General features: G+C 44.5%; 2 protein-coding genes across 2 annotated transcripts in view; both read left to right on the top strand.

The window, feature by feature from the left end:
* The window catches only part of Klhl12 (kelch like family member 12), a 28,425-nt gene extending 22,930 nt beyond the window's left edge, over positions 1-5,495 (top strand). Inside the window, exons 7-12 of the mRNA XM_004862207.3 lie at positions 97-203; positions 1,166-1,361; positions 2,118-2,276; positions 2,595-2,693; positions 3,664-3,850; positions 4,048-5,495. Of these exons, the coding sequence (XP_004862264.3) occupies positions 97-203; positions 1,166-1,361; positions 2,118-2,276; positions 2,595-2,693; positions 3,664-3,850; positions 4,048-4,174 (875 nt within the window). The 3' untranslated portion in view covers positions 4,175-5,495. The remainder of the gene's footprint in view (positions 1-96; positions 204-1,165; positions 1,362-2,117; positions 2,277-2,594; positions 2,694-3,663; positions 3,851-4,047) is intronic.
* Positions 5,496-8,116: 2,621 nt separating this feature from the next.
* On the top strand, positions 8,117-17,630 carry Rabif (RAB interacting factor). The gene is made up of 2 exons (XM_004862208.4): positions 8,117-8,371; positions 16,810-17,630. Exons 1-2 carry the CDS (start codon positions 8,246-8,248, stop codon positions 17,053-17,055), a joined length of 372 nt encoding a protein of 123 aa, XP_004862265.1. The 5' UTR covers positions 8,117-8,245; the 3' UTR covers positions 17,056-17,630.
* The last annotated feature ends 160 nt before the right edge of the window (positions 17,631-17,790 follow it).

The following is a 17,790-nucleotide window of genomic DNA, read 5'->3' as shown; positions in this document are numbered from 1 at the left end:
TATACCCTGGAACTGTTTCTTGAGTACACTTCCCTGGGAGTAGTTACACAGTGAGGGATCCTAAAGTAACTTATCTTTTCCTCCCTTTGTCTTTAGGAGCCAATGAAGTGCTCCTGGTGGTTGGGGGCTTTGGAAGCCAGCAATCTCCCATTGATGTGGTTGAGAAATACGACCCCAAGACTCAGGAGTGGAGCTTTTTGCCAGTAAGTGATGATGGAACCATTTCTGGACAGAAAACCTAAATATCCTTTCCCCAACTATTGATAACTAATGCAGCCCTAAGAGTAGAAAAACAAGGGCCAGGGATTTAGCTCAGTGGTTCTGCCACCTGTCTCGCAAGCGCAAGGTCCCAAGTTCGATCCCCGATACCTAAAAAAAAAAAAAAGTCTTCTCAGTTTTTGACTGTTCAGATTAGAAGATTCGTCTTCAGAAATGTCATTGGCTGTGTGTCAAACTCAATTCAGCTGGCTGCCACTGTTTAAGCTCCCAGCATGCTCCATTGGTGTGTGTTAAACTGAACTCAGGATTAAATTGTGTTAAATTGAGCAAGTATTCAGTTGAACTGAGAATTTATCTCCCTCAGTACATCTCTGTTTCAGTATAATAATCATTTCTGAGAAAAAGAAATATTTTAGGCAGTCTTCCTATTAGGATCTTAGGAGTCCTGGCCTTTGATTACCGATGTGGAAATATGTTTCCACTTTATGGAACAGTATCAGTCTCTTAGCTCAGAGCTTTTGAAGAGGAAAGGAGTCAGATACTGCTCGCAGAAAGCCACAGAATCTGTCAGAAATCTTGAAATGAGACAGATGTGCAGAAGGCTTGCATCTCTCGGAGGACCACAGCAAGCACTTCATGCAGTTGGCAGTCAGCTGCAGGACACCTCAGGATGAACTTCTGCCTCCAGGAGGTCCATAGAGGCAGGTGAAGAAACATAAAAATGAGCGGCTGGAACTGGGTGTGGTGACACATGCCTGTGATCCCAGCACTCGAGGCTGAGGCAGGAGGATCGCTGTGAATTGGAAGGCCAGCCTGAACTATATAGTGAGCCCCTGTCTCAAAAGAAAAAAAGAACAAATGGCAGGAAACAGGAAGGATAACATGAAGTAAGGCCTAAACCTGCATGACTGAGATGCTCTGTTCCTCTTCCCTCCCAAATCCATAGGGCATCACTCGAAAGAGACGGTATGTCGCCTCAGTGTCCCTCCACGACCGAATCTATGTGATTGGTGGTTACGATGGCCGCTCCCGCCTCAGTTCAGTGGAATGCCTGGACTACACAGCAGACGAGGACGGGGTCTGGTATTCTGTGGCCCCGATGAATGTCCGACGTGGCCTTGCTGGGGCTACCGCCCTGGGAGGTAGGCTTAGTGTTCATTTTATTGTGACAGGGTCAGTGTAGTTCCTTCTGGCGGGAGCATGCAATACTCAGGAGAAATCGGTACAGTCAAATAATGTTTTTCTACCTTTTGTGTGTGTGTGTGTGCCAGTGATCGAACTCAAGCCCTTGCACTTGCAAGGCAGGCAGCGGCACCACTGAGCTACATCCCAGTTAGTGTTTTGCTTCGGGAAATAGCATGTTTAAAAAGGCTGTTTAGTATTCATAGACTTTTCAAAACTGACTACAGAGTTGGTAATTCAAGTTCTAGTGTGCTGGATGGGAACTGCCTGTATTTTTATAAACTCCCAGTGTCTTTGAACACTTTTAAGGATTTCATCTTACACCATTCTTTTTAGATGTCCTTACTACTATGCTGTCTTCTTATCTCTGAGATTTAATTCACTTATCCCATTAAAAAATTTTTTTCCTGGGCTGGGGATTTAGCTTGGTGGTGCCACCGCCTCCCTCACAAGTGGAAGTTCCCAAGTTGGATCCCCAGTACCAAAAAAAAAAATTTTTTTTCCAGATATAGTGGCACATACCCTATAAGCCCTTCTACTCAGGAGGCTGAGGCAGGAGAATCACAAGTTTGAGGCCAGCCTGGGCAACCGTTTTTTGTTTTTGTTTTTGTATTTTTCTCACAGGCATCTGAAGGACCTGTGAGGAACTTGTAGAGAAAAGGGTTCTTGGAAATCCCTCATTCTTTAATACTCTGTGATTTGTTCATTCTGAGCAGATATGATCTATGTCTCTGGAGGCTTTGATGGAAGCAGGCGCCATACCAGCATGGAGCGATACGACCCAAACATTGACCAGTGGAGTATGCTGGGAGATATGCAGACAGCCCGAGAGGGCGCTGGACTAGTAGTGGCCAGTGGAGTGATCTACTGCCTAGGTATTCAGGCTGGGATGCAAGATGGAGCGAACTCAGTGGTTAGCAGACTCTGGGTGGGATCCCTTTTTACCAGAATTAAGTTCATATAGACTTCCTTCAACAAAAACTCTGCTCTATCTCAATATATTTTCTGTTTACTAGAATTGTCTTACTCTTCTAAACAAAAAGTAAAGGTCCTGTCATTATTCTCTTTGGGTTATCAGAACTCTGGGAGAACTGAAACTAGAGAAATCAGTCAAAGCACTTGGAGAAGACCGGCTGGGAATGGGCCTGAGGATACACCTTTCTTTCTGAAATGATCTCTGCTTTGTCTTCCAGGAGGATATGATGGCTTGAACATCTTAAATTCAGTTGAGAAATATGATCCCCACACAGGACACTGGACTAATGTTACACCAATGGCCACCAAGCGTTCTGGTAAGACCAGTCAGATCTGAGGGAGGGGACAGTAGCCTATGGTGCCGTCACATCTTTCCACATGCAGTGAAGGTGTAGTCATAGGACAGAATAAATCAGAGACTTACTATGAATATGAGTAAGAGTCCAGTCTCCTCTATCCCTGTTTTCCCTCATTAGTAGGATAAAGATAGCTTAAACTTCCAACTAGATTATTAATTTCAGGGCCAAAGTCTTACTCATTTTTTAAATTTCTGTGTTACTTGCCTGCATTCTAGAATACCTAATACAATTTTGTTCACATGCTACATCTTAAAATGTCTGTTAAAAGAAATCCCTAATGCATAAGGATAGAAGATAGAAGGGTAGCTATTTACTTTCACTGAGAGCTTCTGAAGTGAACTACTTGGGATGTAAGACACGAGAAGACACTGTGCTATTCTGTTTTACTTCCTCTGGATAAAAATCATATCTGGGCCAGGGATTTAGCTCAGTGATGCCACCACCTGCCTCACAAGGGCAAGGTCCTGAGTTCCATCCCTGATACCCCCCCCAAAATTATATCAGAACTGTAATCAAAACTCCTCTCCTTCCTTTCACCTTTATTGCCACTTTTTTTTCTTTACTCCTTTGTTTTCTTCTGAAGAGGAGTGAACTCCTGTTAATGAAAATTTTTAAAAAAGAGGCACTTCAACTTTTCTTTATCATTTGAAGTCCTAAGCAAAGAGTTTACAGATGGAATAACCTATGGTGCACTAGATTTTTGGGCCTGTCTGGGCCAGTCCCATATTCCTCATCTACTATAGAATTTGCCAGCCATTAAAGACTATATTTTGGGGCTGGGGATTTAGCTCAGTGGTTTTGCTGCCTGCTGTACAAGTGCAAGAACCCGAGTTCAATCCCCGGTACCAAAAAAAAAGACTATATTTTGTTTCTAGAATTTATATCCTAGTCTTAGTGCCATTCATTTGCTAATTTCCTTTTTCTCCAGGTGCTGGAGTGGCCCTACTGAATGACCATATTTATGTGGTGGGGGGATTTGATGGTATAGCCCACCTTTCTTCTGTTGAAGCATACAACATTCGCACTGATTCCTGGACAACTGTTACTAGTATGACCACTCCACGGTGCTATGTAGGGGCCACAGTGCTTCGGGGGAGACTCTATGCGATTGCAGGGTGAGGAATTGGAAACCAGAGTAACATCATTGTACATCTAGGGCAAGAGTTTCTGTGACCCAATCCCTGTTTGTGGATGGAGGCAGAGTTTGGGGTGGCGGGACAGCGCCAGTGACAATGTTAATGAAGGACATATATGTAAAGGAATAGAAAGCTCATTTCTTTTTCTTTTATTTTTCTCCCCCTCCCCTTCTCAGATATGATGGCAATTCCCTGTTGAGTAGCATTGAATGCTATGACCCTATCATTGACAGCTGGGAAGTGGTGACATCCATGGGAACCCAGCGCTGTGATGCTGGTGTGTGTGTTCTCCGAGAGAAGTGACCATTGTTGGAGCACCATACAGAGCTAGCAACCAGTTCAAGGAACAGTTTGTGGGAGAATCAAGGATCCTTTCCAGAATGTCTTCTTTTTCACTGTGTGCACAGGGTGATTCCGGGGACCAGTGCAGTGATGATTGTACTTATTTGACATACACTCCTTCTTACACTGGCTAAGTCCCTCAGAAGGGTGGGTAACAGATACTTAATGGAAGAGAATGCACATTGAATGGGTGTAAGACTGGATCCTTCTCCATCTGGCCTGGAGAGCACTCTTGTTGTTTCTGACTTCCCACATGCTTGGGAGAATATGTACATGTTGTGCCTCATCTGCAGAGAACTACGTGTGGACAGAGTCCAGCCTGGAAAAGCGGAAGGATACCAGCTTGAGTGAGCTTGGTAAAATCCAAGTATTTTTTCCAGGAACAAGTAACTTTTCTAATGTACAGGTAGCTAGAGGCACCACAGTTTCATTCTGGAGGAAAAAGAGAAGAGAGACCCCCATCATAACTTTGAGTGCCAGGAGGAGAGATCCATGTGATACTCCCTTGGTGGGGGAACAAGTTTGGCACATCAGAACTGAGGTTAGAATAAATGACAGGAGCTGAATTTGATGGAATCTGAATGAACCTGGAACACCACTGAAGCATAACCTGGAAGACTGAGGAGGACATATTATTGGACGGATCTTTTTACTTCCCCAAGGTTTTTCTAAAGTAGTGTCGTATGTCTTGGCACTGAAAACTCTGAGAGAATAACAGTGAACAAATGTTGGGATGAGAGAAGACGGCATAAATGTGAGACTTCAGTATACCTGGGAATTAATTAGAAGTACCTGTGATTTTACAGTTGTCTTACTCCGTGCCAGGACTCATGTAGCCATGGCAGTGTTTGTCTTGAATGGGCGAAAGACTGTCCATCTTGTTGAACAAACACTACCATACCAGTACACTTACTATTTATTTGGGGATGGGGTGGAAGTGGCAGCAGCCTAACAGTTCAGCTACCTGATTACTGCCCCAGTTTTTCAAGGGCACACTTCTGCTAAAGAGTGGTTTTAATGCTGTGTTTGGTGCATCTAGTTTCTTTCCAGTTAGTTCCAGCACCTTTGCCTTTGCATTCTGAGCTTCCCTGTGTCATGGAGTGAAGTTCTTGCTTTGTGGGTACTGCAAGTGTAGGAATGTGATAACTTAAATAAGGATGCGCTTTCCCTTTGCCCTGGAACTCCATTTTCCCCCCTCTTTCTCTGAGTTGTATTAACTGACAGAGGTCATTTCCTTTGTATTTTTTTAAGAAAACATTAAAATTGTCTCAGATGCCTTTAAGAGTTTGTGGCTAAGCAGCTGTTTTCAGCAGACATTTTGGCGGACAGGCAAAAGGATTAGCTATAGTTTGCATCTTCAATCTGGTCACCTGTGTGTTTGTCAAATAGCCCTGCTGTTTTTCCATTAGAAGTCGCTAAGAGGCAGCATTTTACCACCATGGAGATCCTCATCAGTAAAATGTTTACCTGAATTTGCTGTATTCAGTTGCTCTTATCACACTTGGAGTTTACTTGGGACATGATATAAGCAGCCATCCAGAATGCCTGCAGAACTGCAAGAATCTTGATGTTCCCAGAGCAAAAGGGAGGAGAAGCTCCAGGAGAAAGTCACTGTCACTAGAGCAGCCTGCTAGCCTTTCCTTAGCCGGTGGATTGTGCCTGCTACCTGAACCCTGCCCTGTGCACCATGGCTCATCCTGGGGGTTGCAGGAGTGGGAGGGAAGTAGAGGTAGAGTACTGATGGCTCTTAGGCTGTCTCCAGTGCTGACTTGAGTTTGAGACCAAATTCACAAATAGTTCATACACTGACGCCACAACAGAATATTCTACAGAAAAACCAAACATAAAACTCATTGCCCCTTTCTACTCTTCCTCAGTTTTACATGCTTTCAGATACTCTCACAGGGATACAGAGATTGCCCTAACTTGGCAGTTCCTTCTGTTTTTCTGGCTCCTGAAACTGGCAACCAGACACTTACTTGCCTAACTTAGGAAAACTTTCTTGTATCTGTGCATAATCACAATCCAGACATCCAATTAGTTTCTAAGTTTACAGTTTGTCTTTTATGGTACCAAATGTACTAGCATTACTTTCATTCCTTCTGTTACCACATACCTCAATCCTTTATGTTGGATTTAAGGATAATATTCTCCTGACAACCTTACTTACTGGTACCCTTTCCCTCTCAATCTCCAGTCCTTCTATTGTGTCATTAGTTATCTCCTAATGCTCAAATATGATCATTACAGTACTTAACATACAACAGATTATCAGTAAATATTGAAGTTATTTCTGCCCTAAAATTCCATGGATTTCCATTGCCCATGTGAAAAAGTTCAAATTCTTAAGTGTGACCTTTAAATATGGAAACAGTCTACCTTTTTACCTTGCTTACTGTTACTCCTTCCCCTGGGCATAATATGCTTCCGTTATTGGACTGCTAACCATTCCTAAATTTGAGCTCACCCTCGTTCACGTTCCCACTGAAATCTTGCTTTCCTGACAATCCTAGTTACTTCTTTTTTTGTATGTATTTATTTTGTTATGATGATCATGGTACTGGTGATTGAACCCAGTGCCTTCACACTGAGCCACATTCTCCAGCCCTAGTTTTTTTGTTTTGAGACAGGGTCTTACTAAATTGCTAAATTGCTCAGGCTTCTCTCCTGTCTCAGCCTCCCAGAGTGCTGGGATTAAGGGAGCAGGCTTCCACACCAGCCTGATTCATTACCTCTTAATGCCTAGTTAAAATATCATCTAGGAAAAGCCCTTTTTTTTTTTTTTGTACCTGGGATCGAACTTGTGCTTGGGAGGCAGGCAGCGGAACCTCTGTGCTAAATTCCCAGTCCTAGGAAAAGCCCTTTCTGACTGCCCAGAATTACTCCTCAGTCCATGCTTCCATTTACAGTACTTTGTTCTGTGATTGTTTGTGTCACATGCTGTTGGGTTTGAGTCTGTCGTCTTATTTAACTTTTTTTGGTACAGGGGGTCGAACTCAGGACCTTTCGTTTGTGAGGCAGGCGCAGTGCCACTGAGCTAAATCCCCAGCTCTTATTTAGAGCTATAGTCTCATTTACAAAGTGCCTGTCATATCCTTAGGGTGTGGTATAATGTCTGGTGTGTCATTACTCTATAAAGTGTGCAACTAATGAAAAGTGAAAGAGAAAATGTGCAGGGGATATTGAGCGGATTACACATTAATCAGGTGATTTAGTCCCCCCTCATCCTGTTCTCCCTGCCCATTTCAGGAAACCCAGAGCCTGTTACACTAGAAATAAGCTAGAGTTGTAAAAACAAATTAGGTGGAAAGAGGGAATATACTGTAATAAGAGCTGTGGCTTTGGAGTTGCACGTGGATCTAAGAACCTAGGAAGTAACCTCTTTGATCTTTGCTTTTTTCAGTGTGCACTGGGAATAAAAATACAAACCCTATTAGGTAACTGATGATTTAACGGGTTTCCAAAAGCACTAAACGTTCTTGGACAGAATAAATGGTCACGATGATTAGCAATTAAAACTTCCACGCATCTTTTTCCAACCAAAAGGCACACACCGTTCTCTGAATTGCTTCCTACAAAAGCAGCTAATACGACTAAACTTTGCGGCGGGGGTGGGGGGTCCGTCGAGTCCCTCCACGCTATCCCCAGTGATGACCCATCCAATTCAAGAGACAATCGAACGCTCCATAAACTAACGGGTAAGGCCATCCTTACTGTTGTCTAGCTCTTGATGTTAAGGGAAGCCTGGTGACCAGGAGGATATGCAGAGGAAGGACTTGTCACACTGGTCCCAGGAAGTGTCCCTGTCAGCCTGCCGACACCTTGTCCCGGGATTGGACTCTAAAAGCAGGCGCTTGCGTAAGAGCTTCGCGCAGAGAAACAGACGCCTGCGCAGAGAGGCGGAGAGAGTGCGCTTGCGCCCCTCCCCTGTCGAATCGCGCCCGCGCAGTGAAGAGCAAGCGGAAGAGCGAACGAAAGAGCGAGCGAAAGAGCGCAGACTGCGCGCGGAGGGGGCCCGTAGAGGTGGCGGCGATGGAACCAGCAGAGCAGCTGAACGAGTTAGTGTCAGCCGAGGGCCGAAACCGGAAGGCGGTGCTGTGCCAACGTTGTGGCTCTCGCGTGCTGCAGCCAGGGGCCGCTCTCTTCTCCCGCCGACAGGTAAGGAGGCAGGTTAGAGGCTGCTTACACGCGCACTCTTCCAGAGAGGCCGAAGCGAACGGAGCCGTGAGTCCCCACTGCTCGGTTTCCGGAGACCGCGCCCCTGCTCGGGCCGTCCTTAATCCCCGCCCCTCTGGCGCGAGGCCCCTTCCCGGGCTCCCCGGCTGAGACTCCGCCCCTGCGGTGGCTGAGGCGCGGGTGAATCCCCGGGCGGCGGAAGTCTTTTGCCACCCACGTCTTTCTTGCACCTGCGGTGGCCGCGGGACCCCCATCACCCCTGGCCCGTCCGTAGCAGACCTCCCGGAGCCCGGTCTTGCCCGGTCTTCCGAGCGCGCGCCCTGTGCTGTTACCGGGTGCTGCTGCAAAGGGTCCACTCAGCCCTCAGCTTCAGAGCTCTGATCGACCCGCGGGGCCGGCAGGTGCGTCCCCGCCGCCTCTCCGTGCCGCGCTGGGGCGCCCGAGTGCGATTTCACTCCTGTCCACTTCTCCGCCTCATTTCTGCCTGTGGCCTCTGCTTCACAAACGTCTTTGGCGTGCCGGATGCACTGTAACTCCAGGTGCATGCCTTGCCAAGGCACTGAGAACCAGAGTTTCCAGGAGGAATCGTAGTTCCAACTCGATAGATATTTGGGGTCCCGGAAATAAATTTCAAAGGAAGATTAATTTTTGCCTTCAGGTTAGGACTTTTTAAATACCCTTCTTATTCCTATCACTTCGGTAAACTTTATTAAAGCGTAAGCCCTAGGAAAGTGCAAAGTGTAATCTCCTTGCAACCAAGTACACCTTCTTTCACTTAAAATGATTTGTAAAGATGGGCACATCATTTTATTATTTAGTGTGCTTGAACAGTTGGTAAAATATAATTTCTGATATAGGAGCAAGAAGGACTTACTTCTCCAAAAACAGAGCCCTTTTCATAAAAGAAGGGAGGGAAATTACTTCCTTGTTCCATAGGATTGTGATGACTTTCAATCTAGAGAAAGTTGATGCCTCCTCCCTTCCCCTTCTCTTGGTAAGACTTCCAAGGATTGAAAGTAAAGTTGTTTACCAAGTGGCATCATGGAGAAGTGGAAAAAACATGGGTTTTTGGAATTGAAACATACATGCAATTGAATCGTGACCTTTTCATTCTTTAACATTGGAAGAGGTACTTGACTTTCCCAAGTTTCAGGTTGCTCATTCTGAAAACTAAAGATGAATGTCTAGGGCCCGATTTGTGTGAAAGTGTGTAGCATTGTACGTGCTGTGTAGTATATAATGTAGTTCGTGTACACTTTTCCCATGGAAAAGGCATCTGCTTTTATAAACTGGTGAGATTAAAAGGTTCCTTAATGGCATTTATAGTTTATTTTTAAATTCTTACCCTTTGTTTGATATATTTTATAAGAAATTGATGTTGCCAAAGGTGTGAGAGCAAATTGAATTATACATGTCACATATCTTTTCCTATTTTTCAACAGAATAGCTGCTGTTCTAGAAAGAAGTCTAGGAATTGTTTTTTAGGCTTTATTTTTTTCCCTTTTTAAAAAGACAAAAAGGTGTTCTTTTGTCTCCTTTTTTGTTTGTTTGACCTTAGTGTTTCCAGAAATTTCCTGGTTGGTTGGTTGGTTGGTTTTCCCAGTACCAAGGATTGAACTCAGAACCTTCCACTTGCCAGGCAGGTGCAGCACTACTGAGCTACATCCCCCACGTTTGTTTCTGAGGCAAGAGTCTCCTTGTGTAGTTTAGGCTGGCCTTGAACTCGCAGCGATGCTGTTGCCTCAGCCTCCCAAGTGCTGGGATTACAGGCATGCACCACTCCATTCCTGTATCCTGAAAAGCACTGTTGGAAGCATCCTGTTCCCTCCACCTGCTCTGTGCCCTATACTTCAAGGTAGAAAAATTTTAAAAAGTCTTTGCCCTTACCGAGAATAATTTATAATTGGAAGGGAACCTTAACTGAAACCCAGTAAAACTTAATGGTAACTCTTTCATTAAGCTTGAAATGTTGGCAAGAAGCCACCGTGGGGGATTATAGCAGGGCTGTTCCTTATCTCTGCATGTTAATGAGATGCTGCCCCGCATTAAATAACCCTGGAGAAATGTAAGGTGTAAGGAAACCTCGTTAGAGGTGGCCCAGAGCATTCTCTCTCTACCTAGGAAGGCAGCCTAGGACAGTCTCCAAATGGGAAAGATTTGAGAACTAGACTCTGCCAGTCCCACCTTTGAGATGATCTAAAGCTCAGTGGTCATTGTACATAGTTACTTGGTCTAAAGCAGTATGTTTCTCAAATGGGGACCATTTTGTCCCCCAGAGGAAAAAAATATTGAGAGACACAATGAGACATTTTTGGTCTCCTCAAAATTGAGGAGGGGTGCTCCTGGCATCTAGCAGGTAGAAGCCAGGGACACTACTTAGCATCTTACAGTGCCTAGGCCATCCTCCACAGTAAAGAATTCTCCAGCAAAATATCAGTTGTTCAAGGTTGAGAAACTCTGGTCTAAAGACCGCAGAGCAGTCATCCATCATTTCACTTGACCTTATTAAGGTTTTTAAACTGCTTGTTGCTTATTGTGTCCTGTCTACCTCTGTACCTCCTGTACATAAATAAATGACAATTTGGGAAATATTTGGATTTAAATAAGTTAATGAATAAAAGCCATTAGTCCAGGTAAATGATGGATCAGTATACATAAAATGGCTCAACAGGTTTAGTTGTCAGACACCATTACTCCACTGTCTATGCAGAATGTGATTTGTGTGTTTAGCCATAGAATCGGTTTCACGTGTAAAGTATTCCTACTGTTGAACTTGATGTGGGTTGAATAGTCCTTATCCAAATGTTTGGGATCAAAAGTATTTTATGTTTCAGATTTTTTTGGATTTCAGAATATTTACAAATGCATAATGAGATATCTTGAGGATGAGATCCAAGTCTAAGCATGAGGTTCTTTTGTTTCACATGCCCACAGGTGATTTGATGCTGTATTTTTAGTCTGTCCATGTTTTGACTGTGAACCATCACATGAGGTCAGGTGTGGAATTTTCCGCTTGTGGCATCATGTTGGTTTCAAAGTTTCAGGGTATTTCAGATTGAATTTTTGGATTAAGGAACTTGTTACTTCTCATAATCTTATCTAAAGATTTTGGTGGGAGATATTGTAATTAAACCAGGAAGAGAAGAGTGAATAGCAGTGTTCTAACACAATCTTTTTTTTTTTTTTTGGTACCGGAGATTGAACTTGGGCCCTTCCGCTTGCAAGGCAGGTGGCGGAACCACTGAGCTAAATCCCCAGCCCCCGGCCCCCAGCAGTGTTCTATTTCATTGTTGAGGAACTATGGTAGGTTTGAAGAACTGGAAAGTTCCATCTGGCCAGAACATAGAGTACAATAGAAGTGGCAAGCAGTGAGGATGAGGTCGAGCTGAGGTGATTGGAATGGAGGAGGCATGGGAGCCATGGGAATGAGTCCTCTTGGGGCAGAAACCCTTGATTGGGGTAGGATACAGGATCAGAAAGAAGACTGAGCCAGGTGTGGCTCAGAAAGTGACCAGAGTTTCCTCATGTGACTGGGAGACATCAGCAGGTGGCAAAAACAAAGGGAGGGGGAGGAGAAGTTTGGGAGTGAGGAGGACATAGGTTTCTGTTTCCAGAGCCAGAAGACAGACTGTCAGTGGGTGGGCAGCAGCCCTGAGGAGGCTGTGCTGGTGTCCTCTGCATGCAGTAGCCTCATTCTTGCCACAAATTAAAACAGGAAACACCACAGGGTTTGCAGATGTAGGTGAAGGGAGGTGACATTGTAGAAGACAGTCACTTGCTCTTTTATGGGGGGGCAGTGGAATACTGGTTTGTGGGAAGGAAAGTGTAGGACAGTGTTGGGCTAAGAAGATGAGAGCAGAAAACCCAACTGCAGTAATCAGGGCAATTTCTTTTTTTTTTTTTTTGGTACCGGGGATTGAACTTGGGACCTTGTGCTTGCAAAGCAGGCGCCAGAACCACTGAGCTAAATCCCCGGTCCAATCAGGGCAATTTCTTGTAAACTTAATAGATGATGCAGAACTCTGGCTGCTTCTTTCCAGAACAATGAAATCTGTACACAAATGTACATAGCAACTTTATTCATAATAGCCAAATGGGATTCATCCCAGATGTCCTGCAACAGGTGAACAATTAAACATTCATAACATGGAATACTACTCAGCAGTAAAAATGGAACAAACTATTAATACGCAGAGCTTGCACGAATCTTCAGGAAATTATGCTGAGTGAAAAAAAACCAAAAACCCACTTCTAAAAGATTACAAACCTTATTATCTTACTTCTACATAATTTTGAAATGAAAAATTTTAGAAATGGAGAATAGATAAGCATTTGTCAGGGGAGGGGAATGGGGCTGTTGATGGGCATGGTTGTAAAAGGGGAAGGTGAGGGGTCTTTGTCCTGCCGGAATAATTCACACTCTTTACTGATGGGAAACACAGAAACTTCTGTGTGGTAAAATGACATGGAACTAAACACACATGCACAGAAGAGAGCTGGGGAAATCTGAATTAAGATCTGTGGGTTGTATCAGTATTTATGCCCTGGTCGTAATGTTATACTACAGCTTTATACTATGTCGTCTTTGGAGAAAACTGGGTCAGAAGACAGTGCATGGAATTGCTGTATTGTTCTTACAACTACATGTGAAACTGCAATTATCTCAGTAAAACTTTTATTTGAAAAAATCACATTACATTAAGTGAAATAAGCCGTTCACATAGGGGCAAGCACTGCATAATTCCACTTAATATGAAATAGATATATAAAGACAGAAAATAGAATAGTAGTTGGCATTTTCCAGCCCAATAAAGGGGAAATAACAGTTTAATGGGTACAGAATTTCAGTTTGGGAAGATGAAAAAGTTCTAGAGATGATGTTGCCGATGTAGCACGACCGTTTGAATGTACTTAATGCCACTGAACTATACACTTAAAAGTGGTTAAAATGGTAAATGGTATCTTTTACCACACACAAAAAAATCAAGAATCAAAATGGAGGGCCAGAGGTTTAGCTCAGTGGCGCCAGCGCCTGCCTGGCAAGCACAAGGTCCCGAGTTTGATCCCCAGTTACGCAAAAAAAAAAAAAGAAGGAAAAGAAAGAAACGTGTGTCAGAATCGAAATGGAGCATACACCTCTCGGCTATGTAAAGTACTGTGGTTCTAGCAAACCGTAGCTCTTTACTGGAGTCACCCCTAAATCGAGTGACTGGAAACAGCGGTTTAATTTGCTCGGGAACTAAAGGGTTGACTGGGCCTAGCTAAGCAGTTCTTTCATGTGCTGCTGGCTGTCAGGAGGCTCATCTCAAAAGCTGCTTTCCTTGTATAGCTCCCTGTGGGCTGGGAAGATTTGAGAACCTGGCCGCTGAAACAGGCTTTGGGGGGCATCTGTGTCTCCGCACAGCACCCTCAGAGTAGCCAGACCTCCTAACCCTGGCTGATGCCCCTGGAGCAAGTGCCCTAAGAGAAACTGCAAAAGTCTCATGCCCGCTTCTAGCCTGGCTTGTCTCTTCTGCATCCTGGTTATGGAGGCATACATCGTGCCCTGCCCACACTCAAGGGAGGGGAATGGACTCCACCTGGTGTAAGGATTGTCAGAGAGACTATGAAGGTGTTTTAAAACCACCACATCCACCCAGAAGTACTCTGTGTTGTACAAGTTTTTATTCTTATCTATATTGTATTATGCTTACCAAGTTTCCTATAAGAATGTATTTTTACAACGAGAAAGGAAATATTTTATTTTTAAAAGGATACTGTGACCAGGCATGGTGGTGCACACCTGTAATCTCAGCACTTGGGAGGCTGAGGCAGGAGCATTGCCATGAGTTCGAGGCCAGCCTGCACTACAAAGTGAGACCCTTTCTCAAAAAACCAAAAAAATAGGCCTGGGGATTTATCTCACTGGTTCCACCGCCTACCTTTCGAGTGCAAGGTCCTGAGTTCAATCCCCAGTACCAAAAAAATAAAAATAAAAGGCTACTGTGAACAGTTAGATCAAGTGAATCCCATCACCTTGTGTTTCACTTCTGAAGAGGCTGTCCAGGATTAGGGGCACTAACTAGCTGTGGTTCTTCGAGCAAAAAGAACCTAGCCAGGGATCTCACTGGTAATTGCAGTCCCCAACTGAGTCAGCTGCCTCAAGTTAGGTAATTTTTTTAAATTTCCACCCCTGTAGTCTATCTGGAAAGCCTTATTCTTTTCCAAATGTCACATCCCATCAACTGGCCCTAGCAATTGTCTTGGCATTGGCACGAATACGTTGAGGTCCAAGCACAGATCAGATGCACTTACATAGGTACAGACCTGTGGGTCAGACTTCCAGGGCCCAAATACAAAGGGGCATGCTGAGGAATAGAGGCACTGGGGCCCAAGGGGGTCCCGTGAGTGGCAGTTAAGGATAGCAGGGTTACAGGGGCACTTTGGGCAGTAATTAGGAACAGGAAGGGGCTGGTGCCCCTGGTTGGGTACTTCCTGAAAGCTAGTGCTTAAGTACTCTTTGGCCTTCTCTTCATTGTGTTGGACACACTGAATTCTTGGTTAGGTTTTTTAAGTAGTTACCAAAGGTCTACTCTGCTTCTGTTAAGATGTAACTTCAACACCTAAAATATAGTGAACGAGCCAGAAATAATTTTGAGGAAAATTGAGGCCCACAGGAAGTTACAGACATGGCTGAAATCCAGGTCTCCTGAATTTTGATTCCCAGATCTTAGTCTCTGCCTGTTTTCATTTTTAGGGAAAACAGAGGGTCAGGGATGCATTTAACCATCAGGTGAAGCAAACAGGGTGACTGGAATGCCAGTGTAGCAGGAATGAGGACGACCATATTTTTTGAGGTTCTCAGGTCGCACAGCAACAGATACTGTAGCTATTTTAATAAGCTATCTGCTCAGCGGATGGGGAGTAGGAATGTTCTAGGTCAGGGCTCCTCGGGGCTCCTTCACACTGGGGATCCCCGTTGCTAGTGTAGCCCAGGGTCCTAATGGCTGACTCTAGTGCATTCCTGCACAGTAGCCGCCCCTGCAGAGTGCCTCACTGCAGCATGAGGAGAGGCTTACCTCCCCCTTGCTTAAGCGTTTACCTCTTGGAGACTAATGTCAGTCTCATTTTTTTTAATTTTAATTATTTGCTTTTTATTCTGATTGCAAGTGCCAGACTATTTCTTTATTTGGAGCTACATTAGAGTGTATTGTGGGACAGGAAATAAGTAATATCACAGCAGCCAGGAGCAAGGGGATACCAAGCTATGCTTGTGTTGTATCTTTTTTTTTTTTGGTACCGGGGATAGAACTTGGACTTGGGACCTTGTGCTTGTGAGGCATGCAGCGGCACCGCTGAGCTAAATCTCTGGCCCTGCTTGTATTGTATCTTGTTGGCATCTTGGGCAGCTGACAATGTGTACTACCACATGGAGGAAGTTAAAGGAGTCCTGTGTGTGTGTGTACAGTCAAGACTTTCTTCTAATGATTGGGAGGTCATATAGATTGGAGGTTGCAAGATCCTGGGGATAATATTCCAAGTTCTACAGCTAAATACAACAGAATAGCTCAAAGCCAGATATCCAATATTCATTCTTTTCACAAGTATTTAAATTCCTGCTCTGTAACATTTACTGTCCTGTGCACTGGAGATACGGTAATGAACAAGAAAGGTAAGCTGCCTGGTTTCCAGGTGCTGTTGTTCTAACAGAAGGAGATACGTGATAAGAAAATTTCAGAAAATAAGTTAAAAAAGTAGAGAAAAGGGAACTTCTAGGAGTGATGAATGTCTTAATTACTGTATCTTCGTTATGGTAGTGGTTTCACTCATGGGTACAAGTGCCAAATGTATCAAACTGTTTAAGTATGTATGGTTTATGGTTTATGTTATCAGTTTGGGGAGTTTTTTAATGCAAGGGCTGGAGATGTAACTCAGTGGTAAAGCACTTGCCGAACATGCACAAAGCTCTGGGTTCCATCCCTAGCACCACAAAAAAATTTTAAATAATAAAAATTTTAAAATACTGTGGGCAGTATTGTTACGACAGAGACTACTTCCTGAGAACATGACGTTTGAGCTGAATACCGAGAAGGTGCTGGCTTTGCCAAGATCTGAGAGCTGAGCAGACTTATGCTGGTCGAGGAAGCCAGAAGGCCATTGTGGCCAAAGCACAGGGCCCAGGGAGAGACCAGGACTGTGTTGGGGTTCGTAGGCCATGGTCAGTGCAGCGGGGAAGCCGCCGGCTGGAGCCCCTCTGCCATGTCTCTCAGCACTCGGACGGGCGCCAGAAGAGCCACGGTGTGCTCGTCTGTCTGTAGCCAATGAGATGCCCCCACCTCTCCAGGTCCAGAAAGCTGCTCAGGAGTGTGAGAGTAAAGTGATAGGATAGGGTGATGCTGTGCCAGCTGAGCTTGTGTGTCCCTCGTTCTTTTCCACTGCAGCTTTTCCTTCCATCCATGAGGAAGAAGCCAGCCTTGGCCGATGGCAGCAGTCCTGACGGCGATCTCCTCCAGGACCACTGGCTGGTTAACGACATGTTCACCTTTGAGAATGTGGGCTTCACAAAGGACGTGGGCAACATCAAGTTTCTGGTCTGCGCAGACTGTGAGATTGGACCCATTGGCTGGCATTGCCTAGATGACAGAAACAGTTTCTATGTGGCCTTGGAACGGGTTTCTCATGAGTAACTGAGGAGAAGGGAACCAGCTCCACCCCGCAGTCTTAAAGAATTGGCAACAAACTTGGTGTAACTACTGAGCTGCTGTCTTCTCTGTTCTGCATAATACAAATGTTGAGCACCAATGTTTGCCCTTGAACGCATAGAGGGAACCCTGCTTCCTTCCGGCCTCTGCACATGCCTCCTGCTCAGTCCACTTTGCATCACAACATGTCCTGTCTTCCCGCTGCCCCAGCCTTGGGACACTGTAGACCTCCACAGACCTATTCTCATCACTGGCCTTCTGCCTAGGCTCTATTCTACCCGGTGCTCCCTTTTTTCTGCTCTAAAAGAGCACTGTTCAACTTTTTAGCCACAGTGACACATGACAAAAGAGTCTCGTGCTGATAGTTGAAACTTCCCCCTTTTCACTTTCGTTCAAGAAAACATACAAGTATCGGAAAGTGACTTTGTTGTATGACTAGTTATCTACAGGAATTTGCTCTTTGTAAAAGTAAGACATTTATAAACTTGAGCATTTAAATTGATAATTGGAAGACACTGCTTTGGATACGTCTGTAATAAATACCATGGTTGAGAGCCTTAGATCTGGGATCAGATGGACAATTTTATTGTGAAGATGGATATGGCCCTTCTTCCTTTCAAATCTTGACATGTTTTGTCTATTAACTCCTTCACTGCTGCAGCCTATACCTGAGCACCAGATTGTCAATCCCAATCCAAACTCAGCCCCAGCTGTTACAGG

This window comes from Heterocephalus glaber, unplaced genomic scaffold, assembly GCF_053883595.1.
Source record: "Heterocephalus glaber isolate CG9 unplaced genomic scaffold, H.glaber_assembly_v1.0 deba00001600, whole genome shotgun sequence".
Taxonomy (NCBI): domain Eukaryota; kingdom Metazoa; phylum Chordata; class Mammalia; order Rodentia; family Bathyergidae; genus Heterocephalus; species Heterocephalus glaber.
This window is presented reverse-complemented; position numbering and strand designations above follow the sequence as displayed.